Source organism: Acomys russatus, chromosome 24 (assembly GCF_903995435.1).
Source record: "Acomys russatus chromosome 24, mAcoRus1.1, whole genome shotgun sequence".
NCBI classification, from domain to species: Eukaryota; Metazoa; Chordata; class Mammalia; order Rodentia; family Muridae; genus Acomys; species Acomys russatus.
The window spans coordinates 605,951-623,168 of record NC_067160.1 but is presented as its reverse complement, the minus strand read 5'-3'; the positions used below and the strand labels follow the sequence as shown (position 1 = coordinate 623,168).

The following is a 17,218-nucleotide window of genomic DNA, read 5'->3' as shown; positions in this document are numbered from 1 at the left end:
AGAATATTTTAAGTAACATACGATTTTTCTTGAATATTATAAAATAATTTATATTTGTATTTAAAATGTGTTGAAATGTCTTCCTTTACCATTGTCCAGACTTATTACTGCTACCAAATGGTTATGAGGTCTCTCCTTAAAGTAAGATACTTAATTTCATTTTCCTATTATTTACCACATAATATGAACACAAGCTAGCTGATAATAATAAAAACATGATATACTTCTTATACATGAGTGAATGGGAATAAAATAATTCTTCCAGATTTGTGCTCCTTACCATTATCTGTCTGTGCACACAGATAAATACGTAAGATATGGTTAAAGAGCTACTTGTGTGGATCAGAACTTCAGCTAAAAATAATTGGGTGTTTGGTGGGAACTATTCCTATGAAATAGGCAATTTGATGTATTAGTGTTTATCTAGTAATTTAATAAATTATTTTTGCAAAACAATATTCTATGTTTTATACATAAAGTGCCATGACTCTTAAAACCTTTTGATCAATATTTAGACATAAGAAAACAAAACAATAACATAAACACAAATAAACATTTGCATACACAAACGCAAACACACACACTATAGAAAACAAAACAATAACATAAACACAACTAAACATTTGCATACACAAACACACACACACACACACACACACACACTATGGTAATGCTGAATGGAAAAAAATCTGCTGATAAGATTAGTGAAGAGGCAAATAGTTTAAGACAATCCAGATACTCACTCTCCAATTTAATGTCTAAATACAATTTATACCTGCGGATTTCATATAACTTACATTGAAAGGGAAACCCAATTTTGAACTAAATAGTATTTTATATTTGGTAGTTGAATTTTCTTTTTTTAGTATTGGAATTACAAAGTTCCACAGTACACAAGCCTAGAAAACACCTTGGAGACACCACAGCAAAACCATAGGAAAGACTGTTCAGATTTTGGGTGTACAAATGAATTATACAATTTAAAATAATGCATTTTTCTATTTAAAAACATAATTAAATATATCTCAGAAAGTTAAAACACTAATTTTATAACATCACTCATTAACCATTAAATGTACCTAATTATAGTTTTTTAAGATTTGAAATGTAAATTTTTTATTATTTAAAAGAGGAAACTAAAATGTGTGATGTCAGAAAACCATACATAAAACTAAGTTGACTAGAAGCAGAAATGATGTGTATTTGTGACTTAACATTTTCCACAGGTGAGAAATGAGACACTTGAGGCAATACACAATGTTTCTACAGTGATGCAATTTGTGCTATTAGGATTTTCTGACCTTCCCAACCTCCAAGGGTTTCTATTTGCAGTGTTTTCTGTTGTTTATATAATTATCCTGATTGGAAATTTTCTCATAATATTAATAACCAGTATGGATCCTGCATTACAGAAACCTATGTATTTTTTTCTGGCAAATTTTTCAACTCTGGAAATCTGTTACGTATCGGTTACTATCCCAAGGATTCTCTTCGACATTAAGGTAGAGGACAGAAGCATTTCAGTGATGTCCTGTGCCACACAGTTGTGCTTTTTCCTTGTTTTTGGAACTACTGAATGCTTGCTCCTGGCTGTGATGTCCTATGACCGCTATGTGGCCATCTGCAACCCTCTGCACTATACTCTTGTCATGAACCCAACAAAGTGCACTTATCTGGCAATGGGATCCTGGCTTGGAGGCATCCCAGTCCAGGTAGGACAAACCTGTCAGATATTCTCTCTGCATTTCTGCAATTCTAATAAAATAGACCACTTCTTCTGTGACATACCACCCATTCTCAAGCTGGCCTGTGAGGACACTTCAGTACATGAGCTGTCTGTTTATGTTGTTATGGTGGTGGCTGCACTCCCCTTCATGCTGGTGCTTACATCCTACAGCAAAATCATTGCCACCATCCTGAGGTTGCCAACAGCCAAAGGGCGGGCCAAAGCCTTCTCTACATGTTCTTCCCACCTGCTGGTAGTGGTTTTGTTTTATGGATCTGCTACAGTTACCTATTTAAGACCAAAATCCATGCATTCTCCTGGAACTGACAAACTGCTCTCTCTGTTCTACACAATTGTGACTCCCATGTTCAATCCATTGATATACAGCCTTAGGAATAAGGAGGTGATTGCAGCTCTAAAAAAATTATTTTTTAAAGCATAATAATGCATATTTTTGTTCTTTTATAGTGTGAAGTATAGATCAGATTATAGAGAAATATCTTAGTGCTATTTATGATTGCTTTGAGAATGTAATCTCTCCCCACTTATTTATATTTTGCATTCAAATATTATGAAATTTTCCATCATATGCATATATATTATGCAAATAACCTATCTTCAATGATCTATGCCTGAAAAATTATTTTCTCAATAAAAAATTCAATGTGGTTGCCTTTCCTTTGTGTACATAGAAGAAAAATACAGAATGTTATTGCTCATGGATTACATTTAATGGAAAACTACTTACTAAATGTCTTTAGTGTATATGTAAATATTCATCTTTGGTTCTTTACTACATATAACTTTAGTGTGATAGAATAACAATTCCAACAATAATTTACAATGGAATAATTCTTCTACATTTAAATTAGTTAATGTATAATGTCTGTCACAAATTAGAGTGCTTGCAATATAAATGTGCTTTGCAGTATCAATAGTATCATTAGGTATTGCAGTATAATTTAATTGCCCATACACTGATGTAGATTGCATGTATAGTAATGCTGAAAGAGAAATTGACATACATTCTCTCCTCCTACTGAATCGTCATGACTCTACACTGAATAACATGGTAATTCTATATTATTTGAAGGCTTTATCTCAATTCATATTTTGCCATCTTTCTCTATTTTCACAATATTATTCCTTTATAATACTTCATATCTTTTCTAATTATATTACATAAGCACATTAATTTTTCATTAATTTATTTATTGTATATGAATGCTTTATCTGCAGAAGAAGGCATCAGATCACATCACAGATGGTTGCGAGCCACCATGTGGTTTCTGGGAATTGAACTCAGGAACTCTGGAAGAGCAGGCAACACTCTTAACCACTGTGCCACCTCTCCAGCCCCATAAGCAGATTTTTAACCCTTCTTAATTATTTTAAAGTTATCCTATATATTCAGGTATCATCATATAAACTAAACAAGTTAAATTTATATATGTAGATATTTTATGTATATCCATACACACACACACACACATATATATATATATATACACAGATATGTATGCTGTGTGTCTCACTTTCAAAAAGAAAAATTGACAACAAAATTCAAGACAGAAATTTAATAAACAGAAGACAAAAATCTATATATACAGATATGAATATTTGAAGGAAAAGAGGCTGTTTGACATTTTTAGGGCTGGCAGGATCACCTCAATCTACATAGCTACATTATTTGCTTAACTAATCTTGAGACTTTTAATCATTGCTTGGGTACCTAACATTCCTAAATTTTTTTTCTTGTTGTTGTTACAGTCTATGTTTTCTTTCTTTCTCTCTCTCTCTCTTTCTTTCTTTCCTTCTTTCTTTCTTTCTTTTTTTAATATCAGGCCATGAATACGTATGGAATGAGCTCCAGGCTTTCTGTTCGTCCTCACAAAGTGTGCTTCTATGGGTGGTGTAGGTTGGTGCTTCAGCTGAACCCAGGTGCCTTTCTCTTTGACTTCCTTCTTCTCCCAGGTGTTTTCCTCCACACACTCAGGAAGCTATCTCTGCTCTTAGAGCGCTTGATGTGTTCAATGTGCACATTGGTTCTCTTGGTGAGAATCTTGACCTTAACCAGTTGTTCACAGGATGCCACAGCTGGGTGACACTGTTGACTCCTCTGGCTTTGCTGTGGTAACACTTATTGGACATCCCTTTTTCAACAGTGCCCATTTTGTTGATGTCTACAACATCACCATTCTTGTAGATTTGCATGTATGTGGCCAAAAGAACACCTCCATGTTTCCTAAAAGGCTTAGAGAAGATATAGCCATTGCCCCTCCTTTATCCCTTTGCATTTTTTCCAGTCACTGGAAAATGGCTGCCACAGCTCATTTCTAAATTCTTGAACTGACATTATCAAGGGAAATGAAGCCAACTAATAAAACCATTATTTTCCATCCATACTGTATTCTCAAGTTAATAATTCATTGAGAGGGATTTTTTTCACTTCCCCTTAACTTTGCTCCCTTTTTTAGATTTATGTGTGATTCTATGGCAATGAACAGCAGTCAAATTTACTCCACTGCAAATAGTTATTTCTCTCCTGTGTCTAATCATTTGCATTCTGAATATTAATGTGGTGGATTATGCTTACTTATTCATCTTTCTTATTTCTGAAAGTTCATATGCATGTCCACTTATTATTTATTGTTTTATGTTTCAGTAATTCACCATGAGAAGTATGAGAAAGATTATGTGAACAAAAAATGTAATGGTAATTATAATGATTATGGAAGACATTTTGTGCTCTTAGGTTAGCAATAAAGGCTAAAATATTTCTGAGTATAGTTTAGTTTCATGAGTTCATATAGCAGAATTCTCATATTCAAGCAAACTGTGGCAAAATGAGGCCCCTTTCTGGTAAAATGTGAAGTGGTGAAGTCATGACCATGTGTTCTCTTTTGTCACTCATGTGCTACTTACTTGTAAACAAGTAATAAAAAAGGAAGAAAAAGCCATAAGCACTCAATTAGCAATAACAAAAACCCTGAAGTGGCCATATACAGAAACATTTTGAGATTCATTAGTTTTGTTGTATTTCATATTTAAATATTTTAAGATTATGATATAAGATCATTATATAGGAGAAGGACAGTCTACCATCAAAGTAATCTTCTGGTTTGTTTTATAATTATTTTAATTTTTATTTAAAATGTGTATAAAATGTATTTTGATCACACTCTTTCCATTTACCTAAATTCTTACAGATTCTCCCCAACTCTCTACTTGCCTAGCATCATGATCTTTCTTTCTTTCAAAAAAAGGAAAAACAATAACAAAAATTTAAAATAGATATCTGATAAACAGAAAATCATTAAGACAAACTAATGTATATATTTCTTGCACAAGGAAACCTACTTGATCACACTTTTGAGTATACTCCGAAGACTGTGTTTTAAAGATGTTATCCATGGCCACATTGGGAAATGCTTCAATATGTAGGAAATAGAACATTTTATGTACATTAAATCAGATAGGTATTCTAAGCTCCAGTGCAATCACTAAATGCACTTTCACATGCCTCCACCATCATGGTATTCTGTTTCTCACAATCTTAAAAACAAACAAACAAAAAAACTCTAAATAATCATGAAAAATTCTCTTAAAATGTGTATTAAAATAAACCTTAATTACTTTGCACTCTTCCTCTTAGACATTTTATCATGGTATTTGAAAACTGACTAACATATTAAGGCAATAAATCAAAATACATATTACTAATACTTTCTGGGAAAATATTTTTGAAAATAATATAAATCCAAGAAATTATAAATAATTAACAGAGAGAAGTTTAACTAACAAATAATATATCCAGCATACCACAAGATAATTTCAGAGAAACCATCAATGAGTGACTATATCAGTCATGAATCCAATTAAATGAAGACTATCATGGTAGTGAGGCACAAGTTAACAAGTGACAATGCAATGGGAAAAATAAGGGTCATCAAAAATGCTCACACCTTATCTATGAAATCTCCACATACTCTACATTATGCTGCAAGGAATTTTTGAAGCTGTCATTTTGATGTTAATGTGTTTCCAAGAGACATTTATATTTAAGCCATGACTCAGCTTACAGGCCCACAATAAAGAAAATGAAATATTGTCATCTTGCTAGATTTAAATTCACCATAGAAACAAATCTTTCAACTCTATTTCAAATTAACCCCACGCCCAGGATATTTTTTTAGTTCCTTTAGTGTGTCTCTCAAGTATACAATATGATGTTATGAGATTCATATATACAGAAAAGATTAGATATTGAATCAAGTTAATTCAGTAAACTACACTATTTCTGAATTTATTAGTCTTTACTATTTTGCATTTGAGACATATTCATAGTACTTTAGCACTGAAAAATCATCTAGTCCAATTGATAATTGAAAGGGAAGATGGAACAGAAGAAATCACATGCATTTAAATGGCTCTCAAAGACTAGTACTCAAACCTTAAATCTGGAAAAATATTTCATTGATTACCATATTTGCCATCTAGAAAATAACATGAAATGATGTGATGAAGAAGAAGGCATTACTAGTTGAAGAAATGGACTGTCTTTGTCTTCTTTATCATTTCCTCTTCTGAAATGAACTCTTGGGTAAATATTCACAACAACTAGATAATATGCATATCAGTTATATATTTATATTTTCTTATGTTATTTTCCATCCTCATTTTACACTCTACCTAAGACAATGGCTAACTTTTTTCACTATATAGTAATTCTTCATAAAATTTTAAGGAATAGAATTTTAGAATATATAATATTTTGTTTCATTGTTTACCATAATTATTTTGAAATTCAAACACAGTTTTTCATGTTTCAACAGTTTATTATTTAGTTGATAGATATTCTTCAGGTATATGAATATGTAATTTCTTTGGACAAGTTAATGTATTAAAGGATGTAAATAATTTCCAGGATTTTATTATAAGAAAGCCTTTTACTTGTGTGCTGACTTTATTCTAGGTCCCAAAACTGCTGATCTGAATTACAGCGGTAAGGTGAAAGGGTCCAAACAGAAACCTACTTTGGCTGACTCAACCTGGAGCTCTCTGGCATAGGAAAAAATCTTGAGGAGTGGAAACCGGTTCACCTGCCTGTTCCAGGGAAATACTCCCTGATCCCCACAGGCAAGAGCACCTGACCTATAATCAGTCATCAACTATCCACTCTCAGAGTCACCAAAATGACAAGAGGACAGTGAAAGAACGCTAACAAAAACCAAAACAGTTTGGTATCTCCAGATCCCAGCAATCCCAATGAAATCAACCTGGAGAACCTAACAGCAATTGATAGTCAAGAAAACGACCTCCAGGCCTTAGTAAAGAAGATGATAATGGAAGAAACAAATAAAATCTGTAAACAAATGCAGGAGGAGGCAAGCAAGAGGGCTGAAGATTTAAAAGAGTTATATAAAGAGGCATTTTGAAGAATTTCAGAAAAATATAAATAACCAGATGAAGGAAATTATTAAAACAGTTCAAGACCTGAAGATAAAAATGGAAGCTACGATAAAGGAACACACAGAAGAAAAACCTGATCAAGAGGATCAGAGAAGAAAGCAAGCATCTCATAGGTGGCCTTGTCTAACAGATTGCAAGAAATGGAAAAACAAATATCAGGGCTTGAAGATACAATCCCAGAACTGGAAACAACCATCAAGAGAAATGCTAAATCTGAAAAATTCCTGACACAGAACATTCAAGAAATCAAAGACACCATGAAAAGATAAAACTTGAGAATAATAGGTATTGAGGAAAGAGAAGACAACCGACACCACAACCCAGAAAATATCTTTAATAGAATAATAGAAGAAAATTTCCCCAATTTGAATAAGGAGATGCATATGAGCATACAAGAGGCCTACAGAACACCAAATAGAATTGACCAGAAAGGAAAATCTTCCCGCCACGTAATAATAAAAATACAAAATATACAGAACAAAGAAACAATATTAAAAGCTGCAAGAGAAAAAGGCAGACTAACATATGATGGCAACCCTATCAAAATTACTCCTGACTTCTCAGCAGAGATCATGAAAGCCAGAAGGGCCTGGACAGAGGTTTTGCAAACCCTAAGAGAACACAGATGCCAGGCAAGGTTACTGTACCCAGCAAAACTATCAATAACCATTGATGGAGAAAACAAGATAGTCCATAACAAAAAGAAATTCAAACAGTACCTAGCCACAAATCTGGCTTTACAGAAGTTACTAGAAGGAAAATTCTACCCCAAAGGGCCAAACTACAACCAAAACTACATAGGAAATAAATAACTACACCATCACAAATTCACAACCTAACAAAATCTGGACTGTACCAAACAGCAAAAATGAAGGGACTTAGCAATCACTGGTCATTAATATCTCTCAACATCAGTGGTCTCAATTCTCCAATAAAAAGACACAGACTAACTAAATGGGTGCATAAACATGACCCAACATTCTTCTGCTTCAAGAAACACATCTCAACAACAAGGACAGACCTTGACTCAGAGTAAGGTTGGGGAAAAATATTCCAAGCAAATGGTCACAAGAAACAAGCTGGGGTAGCCATTGTAATATCTAATAAAAAAGACTTTCAACCATAATTAATCAAAAGGCATGAGGAAGGACACATTGTACTCGTCAAAGATAAACTCAACTAAGAAGACATCATGATTTTTAACATCTATGCTCCTAACACAAGGGCACCCACATTTATATAAGAGTTATTATCAAAGCTTGAACCATTCATCAATACCCACAACTTAATAGTGGGAGACTTGAACACCCCAATTTCACTCAAGGATAGGTCTTTGAATCAAAAACTAAGCTGGGAAAAACTTCATTAACTAATGTCATGAATCAAATGGATCTAACAGATATCCACAGAACTCTTCACCCAAACGCAAAAAATTATACCTTTTTCTCAGCACCCCATGGAATGTTCTCTAAAATTGATCACATGGTTGGTTACGAAGCAAACCTCAACAGATGCAAGAAGATTGAAATAATACCTTGTATCTCATAAGATCACCATGGTCTAAGGCTGGACTTCAACAACAACCGAAATAACAAAAAGTATACTAACATGTGGAAACTAAACAACTTTCTACTTAATGACACGTGCATTATGGAAGAAATAAGGGAAGAAATAAAAGACTTCCTGAAATTCAGTGAAAATGATGGAACAACATATCGAAATTTGTGGGACACATTGAAGCAGTGCTAAGAGGAAAAATCATAGCAATGAGTGCCTTTAAAATGGAAATGGAAACATCCCACATAAACAACTTAACAACACATCTGGTAGCTCTAGAAAAAAAGAAGCAGAAACACCCAAGAAAAGTAGATGTCTATAAATAATCAAACTCAGGTTTGAAATCAATAAATTAGAAACAAAGAGAACAATCCAAAGAATCAACAAAATCAAAAGCTGGTTCGACGGATCCAAGATGGCGGCGAGCAGTGTGGACCGCGTTTGGAGGCTCCAGTGAACAATTCAGGGAATTGCACAGATTTCTGAGCCAGGAACACCGAGGTCCGAACATCATGGCAGCGGGAGTGCTCCACGGTTCGGAGGGACCAGTGTGCAGAGGACCTGCATGCCCCTGCACACGGGAGGAGTGTGGATTTTCTCTGATCGGAGCGGCAGCAGCAGAGGCAGCAGCACCAGCGGCACCAGCGGTGGTGGCTGAGGTTTGCAGCTCATAGCCTTCCGGTGGAGGTGATTGGTATGGTGGCTGGTGGGAGTTGCTGCGGGAGAGGGCAGGATTTGGGTCGCGTGGAGCCTTTGGACCCAGACTGGACCTGGTGGACAGTTCGGCCCCAGAGTCCCGGGTACTGGCCCAGCCCAGCAAGCAATTCTGCCCGAGGCACTAACTCAGCTTCGGCCACAGCTCCCCTGCTGTGGCCCAGGCTTAGTGGAGCACTCAGTTCCACACTAGGCACCACCTCAGCTCAGCGGCAGCTTCCCTGCGGTGACACAGTCTGGGCGGAGCACTTGGTTCCACCACTGGCGCTAACTCAGAGCAGCTGCAGTGTGCTGTGCCACAGCCTTGGTGGAGTGCTCAGTTCCATCCTAGGCATGACCTCAGCTCAGTGGCAGCACCCCTGCGGTGACACAGTCTGGGTGGAGCGCTCGGTTCCACCACCGGCGCTAACTCAGCAGAGCCGAGTTCTCTTGCTTTGAGGCAGCCTGGGCGGAGTGCTCAGTTCCAACACCGGCGCTGACTCAGTGCAGCCGCAGTTCTCCTGCTGTGATGCAGGCTGGACAGAGCGCTTGGTTCCACCAGCTCTAAGACTCTGGTTGGACACAGTGTGCAGTTTGAATCCAGAATTCCTGGCTGAGATTGGTGGACAGTTCGGGCGCTGAGTCAATAACTGACCACAGCACGCACTTTGGGCCAAAAGGCCCTAGCTGAGCTTGGTGCATAGTCCCAGCTCAAAAATTCTGGCTGGACCCTGTGTGCATTTTGGGCCCAGAATCCCTAGCTGAGCTCAGCAGAGAGTTCAGGTCCTGAGACTCTAGCTGAGTTCAGCCCATGGTTCGGGCCCAGTGTTCCTGGCTGGACTTGGCAGGGAACACAGAAGGCTGTGGATACCTTGGTCTGACCCAACACTCATTCAGAGACCCAGAACAATCGCAGGACCCACAGCAAAGGGGGGCTGAAGATCACTGGCTGTGAGAGACCAGAACAACAGGGCTAACCTCCTAACATCCACATCAGTGAAGCTTTGAGCTCCCAGCCTAGGGAAATCGTGAGAAAACAAGTGAATGTATCATCAGACTCCCTCCATCCAACTCCGGAAGCTACCCAACAAAAACAAAGATGGCAAGATGTATAAAGGACAGCAAAAAAGCATATGCAAAAAAACCCAAAACAACATGGCGTCTCCAGTTTCCAGCTATCCCAAAGAAAACAACCTAGAGAATTCAAATACAATGGAAATACAAGAAAATGACCTCAAATCCTTAGTAATGAGGATGATAATGGAGGAAACAAATAAAATTCGTGATCAAATGCAGGAAGACGCAGACAAACAGGTGAGAGACATAAAAGAAGCACATAGAGTGGAACTGAAAAAATTGCAGGAAAATGCAAACAACCAGATGAAAGAAATAAATAAAACGGTTCAGGCTCTGAAGACCTATAAAGAAGCAATGGAAGAAACTCAGGAATATACAAAAAATCAGATGAAAGAAATCAAAAAATCAGTTCAAGATCTGAAAATGAAAATGGATTCAATGATAAACACACAGACAGAAGAAAAACGAGAACGTGAGACCTCAGAGAAGAAGGAGAGCAACACAGTGGTGAGCTTTTCTAACAGAATCCAAGAGATGGAAGAACGAATCTCAGGTCTAGAAGATACAATCAAAGATCATGAAGCAACCATTAAAGAAAATGCCAAATCTGGAAAACTCCTGACACAAAACATCCAAGAAATTAAGGACACCATGAAGAGAAGAAATTTGAGGATAATAGGCATTGAATAAAGAGACGATATCAGACTCCAAGGCCCAGAAACTATTCTCCACAAAATCATAGAAGAAAATTTCCCCAATCTAAAGAAAGAGATGCCTATAAACATACAAGAGGCCTACAGAACACCAAATAGAATTGACCACAAAAGAAAAATTGCCTGCCACATAATAATCAAAACACAAAACATGCAGACCAAAGAAAAGATATTAAAAGCTGCAAGGGAAAAGGGCCAAATAATATTTAATGGTAAACCTATCAGAATTACACCCGACTTCTCAGCAGAGACCATAAAAGCCAGAAGGGCCTGGACAGAGATTCTGCAAACCCTAAGAGACCACAGATGCCAGGCCAGACTATTTACCCAGAAAAATTATCAATAACCATTGATGGAGAAAACAAAATATTCCATGACAAAAACAAATTCAAACAGTACCTATCCACAAATCCAGCTTTACAGAAGGTACTAGAAGAAAAACTCCATCCCAAAGGGTCAAGCTACAACCAAAACTACCCAGGAAATAGATAACTACCCCATGGCAAAAACACAACTACACAAACGCTCGACTGGAAACAACATCAAAATTAAGACTCTTGACAGTCAATGGTCATTAAATATCTCTCAACATCAATGGCCTCAATTCTCCAATAAAAAGACACAGACTAACTGAATGGGTGCATAAACAAGATCCAACATTCTTCTGCATCCAAGAAACACATCTCACCCATAATGAAAGGCATTACCTCAGGGTAAAAGTTTGGAAAAAAATATTCCAAGCAAATGGTCACAAGAAGCAAGCAGGTGTAGCCATTTTAGTATCGAACAAAATAGACTTTCAACCAAAATTAATCAAAAGGGATGAGGAAGGACACTTCATACTCATCAAAGGTAAAGTCAACCAAGATGACATCACAATTCTGAACATCTATGCTCCCAATACAAGGGCACCCATATTTGTAAAAGATCTCCTAAAAAAGCTTAAACCACACATCGATCCCCACACAATAATAGTGGGAGACTTCAACACCCCACTCTCACTGAAGGATAAGTCATTGAAACAGAAACTAAGCCGAGAAATAACAGCATTAACCAATGCCATGGGTCAAATGGATCTAACGGATATCTATAGAACCTTTCACCCAAACAAGAAAGAATACACCTTCTTCTCTGCACCCCATGGAACCTTCTCCAAAATTGATCACATCGTAGGTCACAAAGCAAGCCTCAATAGATACAACAGGATTGAAATAATACTGTGTATCCTATCAGATCACCATGCTCTTAGGCTGCAATTCAACAACAACAGAAATAACAAAAAGCCTACACGTTCGGGGAAACTAAACAACTCTCTGCTAAATGACACCTGGGACAGGGAAGAAATAAAGAAAGAAATCAATCCACACATTCAATGCAATCCCTATCTAAATACATCCACAATTTTTTAAAGACATTGAAAGTTCAATTCCGAACTTCATATGGAAAAACAACTAACCCTAACCCTAACCCAGAATAGCTAAAACAATCTAGTACAATAAAAGGTGCTCCGGAGGAATCTCCATACCTGATCTCAAACTGTACTATAAAGCAATAGTAATTAAAACAGCATGGTACTGGCACAGCAACAGGCTGGTTGATCAGTGGAATCGAATCAAAGACCCAGATATGAGTCCACACACATATGGTCACTTGATTTTTTGATAAAGAAGCCAAATCCATTCAATGGAAAAAGGATAGCATCTTCAACAAATGGTGCTGGTTTAACTGGAGGTCTATGTGTAAAAAAATGAAACTGGACCCATATTTGTCACCTTGCACAAAACTCAAATCCAAGTGGATCAAAGACCTCAACATAAAACCAGAGACACTAAGCCACTTAGAGGAAAAAGTGGGGAAGAGCCTGGAACATATTGGCACAGGAGACAACTTCCTGAACAAAACACCAACGGCCCAGGCCTTAATGTCAACCATTAATAAATGGGACCTCATGAGGCTGAGAAGCTTCTGTAAAGCAGGAGACACTGTCAAGAGAACAAAGTGACAGCCTACAGACTGGGAAAAAATCTGCACCAACCCTACATCTGACAAAGGTCTAATATCCAAAATATAGAAAGAACTCAAGAAATTAAACACCACCAAACCGAATAACCCAATTGAGAAATGGGGCTTGGAACTAAACAAAGAATTCTCAACAGAGGAGTATCAAATGGCTGAGAAACACTTAAAGAAATGCTCAACCTCCTTAGTCATCAGGGAAATGCTAATCAAAACAACTCTGAGATTCCATCTTATACCCATCAGAATGGCTAAGATCAAAAATTCAAACGACACCACATGCTGGCGAGGATGTGGGGAGAGAGGAACACTACTTCATTGCTGGTGGGAATGCAAACTAGTACAGCCACTTTGGAAATCTATCTGGTGCTATCTCAGAAAACTGGGAATAGGGCTTCCTCAAGACCCAGCTATTCCACTCCTTGGAATATACCCAGAAGATGCTCCAGCACACAACAAGAAAATTTGCTCAACCATGTTCATAGCACCCTTATTCATAATAACCAGAACATGGAAACAGCCTAAGTGTCCCTCAGTAGAAGAGTGGATAAAGAAACTGTGGTACATATACACTATGGAATACCACTCAGCTATTAAAAACAAGGAATTCCCAAAATTTGTGGATAAATGGATTGAGCTAGAAATAATCATAATGAGTGAGTTAACCCAGAAGCAGAAAGAATCAAATGGTATATACTCACTTATATCTGCATACTAGCCCAAGGGGCATGTCCCACGAAAGCCTTCACTTACCAGGAAACTGGGACAGAGGGGAGGGCATCCTATTGGGACTCTAAATGAGAGACACATGAGAGAATAGCAAAATAAAAGGATACAGAGGGTCCTAGAAACCTACATGTAGAACAATATGATAGGCAGATTTGGGCCCAGGGGTCCCACTCAAACTAAGGCACCAGCCAAGGACAATACAGGAGGTAAACTTTAAACCCCTTCCCAGATCTAGCCAATGGTCAGAATATTCTCCACAGTTGAGTGGAGAGTGTGATATGACTTTCTCACGTACTCTGGTGCCTCACATTTGACCATGTCCCCTGGAGGGGGAGACCTGGTGGCACTCAGAGGAAGGACAGCATGTTGCCAAGAAGAGACTTGATACCCTATGAGAATATACAGGGGGAGGTAATCCCCCTCAGGAACACTCATAGGGGAGGGGAATAATGGAAAAATGGGGGGGGGAGGAATGGGAGGATACAAAGGATGGGATAAACATTAAGATGTAACAAGAATAAATTAATAAAAAGAAAAAAAAGCTGGTTCATTGAGAAAATTAACAAGATAGACAAACCGTTAGCCAATCTAACTAAAAGACAGAGAAACACTATCCAAATCAACAAAATCAGAAATGAAAAGGGAGACATAACAACAGACACCGAAGAAATACAAAAAAATCATAAGAACCTACTTTAAAGGCATTTATGTCACAAAATTTGAAAATCTAAGGGAAATGGACAATTTTCTAGACCAATTCCATTTCCCAAAATTGAACCAAGATCAGATATAGAAATTAAATAGCCCTATTTAACCTATAGAAATAGAAGCAACCATTGATAGTCTCCCAACCAAAAAAATTCCCAGGTCCAGAGCTAATACCGATACTATTTAAGCTACTCCAAAAGATAGAAATGGACAGAACATTACCAGATTCCTTCTATGAGGCCATAGTAACATTGATATCTAAACCCCACAAAGACTCAACAAAAAAAGAGAGTCTCAGACCAATTTCTCTTTTGAACATTGATGTAAAAATACCCAATAAAATACTCGCAAAACCAATACAACAGCATATCAAAGACATCATTCACCATGACCAGGTAGGCTTCATTCCAGGCATGCAGGGATGGTTTAACATACTGAAATCCATCAATGTAATCCACCATATAAACAAACTGAAAGAGAAAAACCACATGATCATCTCCTTAGATGCAGAAAAAGCATTTGACAAAATCCAACACCCATTTATGTTTAAAGTTCTGCAGAGATCAGGGATACAAAGCACTTATCTAAACATAATAAAGGCTATATACAGCAAACCAATAGCCAACATTAAATTAAATGGAAAGATACTCAAGGAAATCCGCCTAAAATCAGGGACCAGACAAGGCTGCCTTCTGTCCCCCTATCTCTTCAATATAGTTCTTGAAGTTCTAGCCAGAGCAGTAAGACATCAAAAGGAGATCAAGGGGATCCAAATAGGAAAGGAAGAAGTCTAATTATCCCTATTTGCAGATGATATGATAGTGTATATAAGTGACCCTCAAAATTCCACCAGAGAACTCCTACAGCTGAAAAACACCTTCAGCAAATTGGCTGGATACAAAATTAACTTTAAAAAGTCAGTAGCTTTCCTATATATAAATGACAAACAGGCAGAGGAAGAAATTAGGAAAACTACTCTTTTCACGATAGCCACAAGCAATATAAAATATCTAGGAGTAACTCTAACTAAGCAAGTGAAGGACTTATTTGAAAAAAAAACTTTACTTTTTTTCTTTTTTTATTATTAATTTATTCAAATTACATCTCGGTTGTTAGCCCATCCCTTGTATTCTCCCATTCCTCCCTCCCTACCGCTTGCCCCCCATTCCCTTCCCCTATATCTGTGACTGAGGGGGACATCCTCCCCCTGTATATGCTCATAGGGTTTTGAGTCTCTTCTTGGTGACCTATTATCCTTCCTCTGAGTGCCACCAGGCGTCCCCATCCAAGGGATATGGTCAAATATGGGGCAGCAGAGTTTGTGTGAAAGTCAGATCTCCTTCTCCACTTAACAGTGGAGAATGTCCTGTCCATCGGCTAGTCTGGGTAGGGGTACCTAGTTGAGGTAACTAGGTACATCAATTATACTGATTCTGGCTACTTTTTCTCCCTTGAGAGATTGTATATCAGATTCACATAATATAAAATCTTATCCTCAGAGAGGAAGCTTTTAGGTCAGATCTAGCTAGTATCTTCCATGTTCTGTGTCCTAAGAATACAGCGTCTTCATTAATATAGATTTATCCCAGTGCCTGAGAGGCAGCCAAGGACAACAGTATTAACCTATATTTCCTTGGGAACATCTTAGAGTCCCCTGACCCACTCAAATGGAGTTTTCTCTCATGTTTAATATATATAGTATGTGTGTATATACATTTAGGACAATATAAAACATTAAGATTCCTTATAAGTTTTCTGAATTCATAAGATTAGTTATTCCTCCTCCCTTTCTTGTGTCTTCCACATTGTCCAACCTCCCTGTAGCAGTCAGACTTCTTTAGAAGAATACAACATATACAATATGTATATGTTAGAATGGATTATATACAATTGTCCTATTACTCCAACAATGAATGTCTAAAAACAGAAGGTTCTAGAACTCAGTAGTTGTATAATGGTGTAGTTTTCTATATACCTGTTATAAACAAATAAAGTCCAAAAAATTAGAAAGCTTTTTACAGCTTGTGAAAGGGTAATTAAGGGTAAGGGTAAATAAGGGGCAAATAAGAAAGCTCAGTGCCTACTAAAGTTGTATGTTTCATATTGAAATAATGAATGTTTGAGAATAACAGAGAATTATACAGAACTTAAGAATGTGAAAACCTTGAGCAGGGAAGCACAGCTACATATACGCTTGACCGAAGACCAATCCTCCTCTTTTCGGGGAAGGTTGTCCTCTTTGACCGAGCACGCAGCTTCGGGAGGGACGCACATGGAGCGGTGAGGGAGGAAGGGGACACCAGCCTAGCCAGCCAGATCAGCCGAATCAACCCTGGCGATCAATGGGGTGACAGTTGTCGCAGCCAGATCGCCCTAACATCCAAGATCTAGCCGGTGGACAGGACATTCTCCACCGTTGAGTGGTGAGTGGGGACTGATTTTCACACGAATTCTGGTGCCCCATTTTTGACCATGTCTCCTTGATAAGGAGGCCTGGTGGCACTCAAAGGGAGGATAGCAGCCAAGA

At 37.6% G+C, this 17,218-nt stretch overlaps 1 protein-coding gene across 1 annotated transcript; it reads left to right on the top strand.

Annotated features, from left to right (window-relative positions):
- The first annotated feature begins 911 nt into the window (after positions 1 to 911).
- On the top strand, positions 912 to 2,168 carry LOC127207364 (olfactory receptor 10AG1-like). Its single transcript, XM_051166761.1, has 2 exons — positions 912 to 934; positions 1,262 to 2,168. Exon 2 carries the CDS (start codon positions 1,272 to 1,274, stop codon positions 2,166 to 2,168), a length of 897 nt encoding a protein of 298 aa, XP_051022718.1. The 5' UTR covers positions 912 to 934; positions 1,262 to 1,271.
- The last annotated feature ends 15,050 nt before the right edge of the window (positions 2,169 to 17,218 follow it).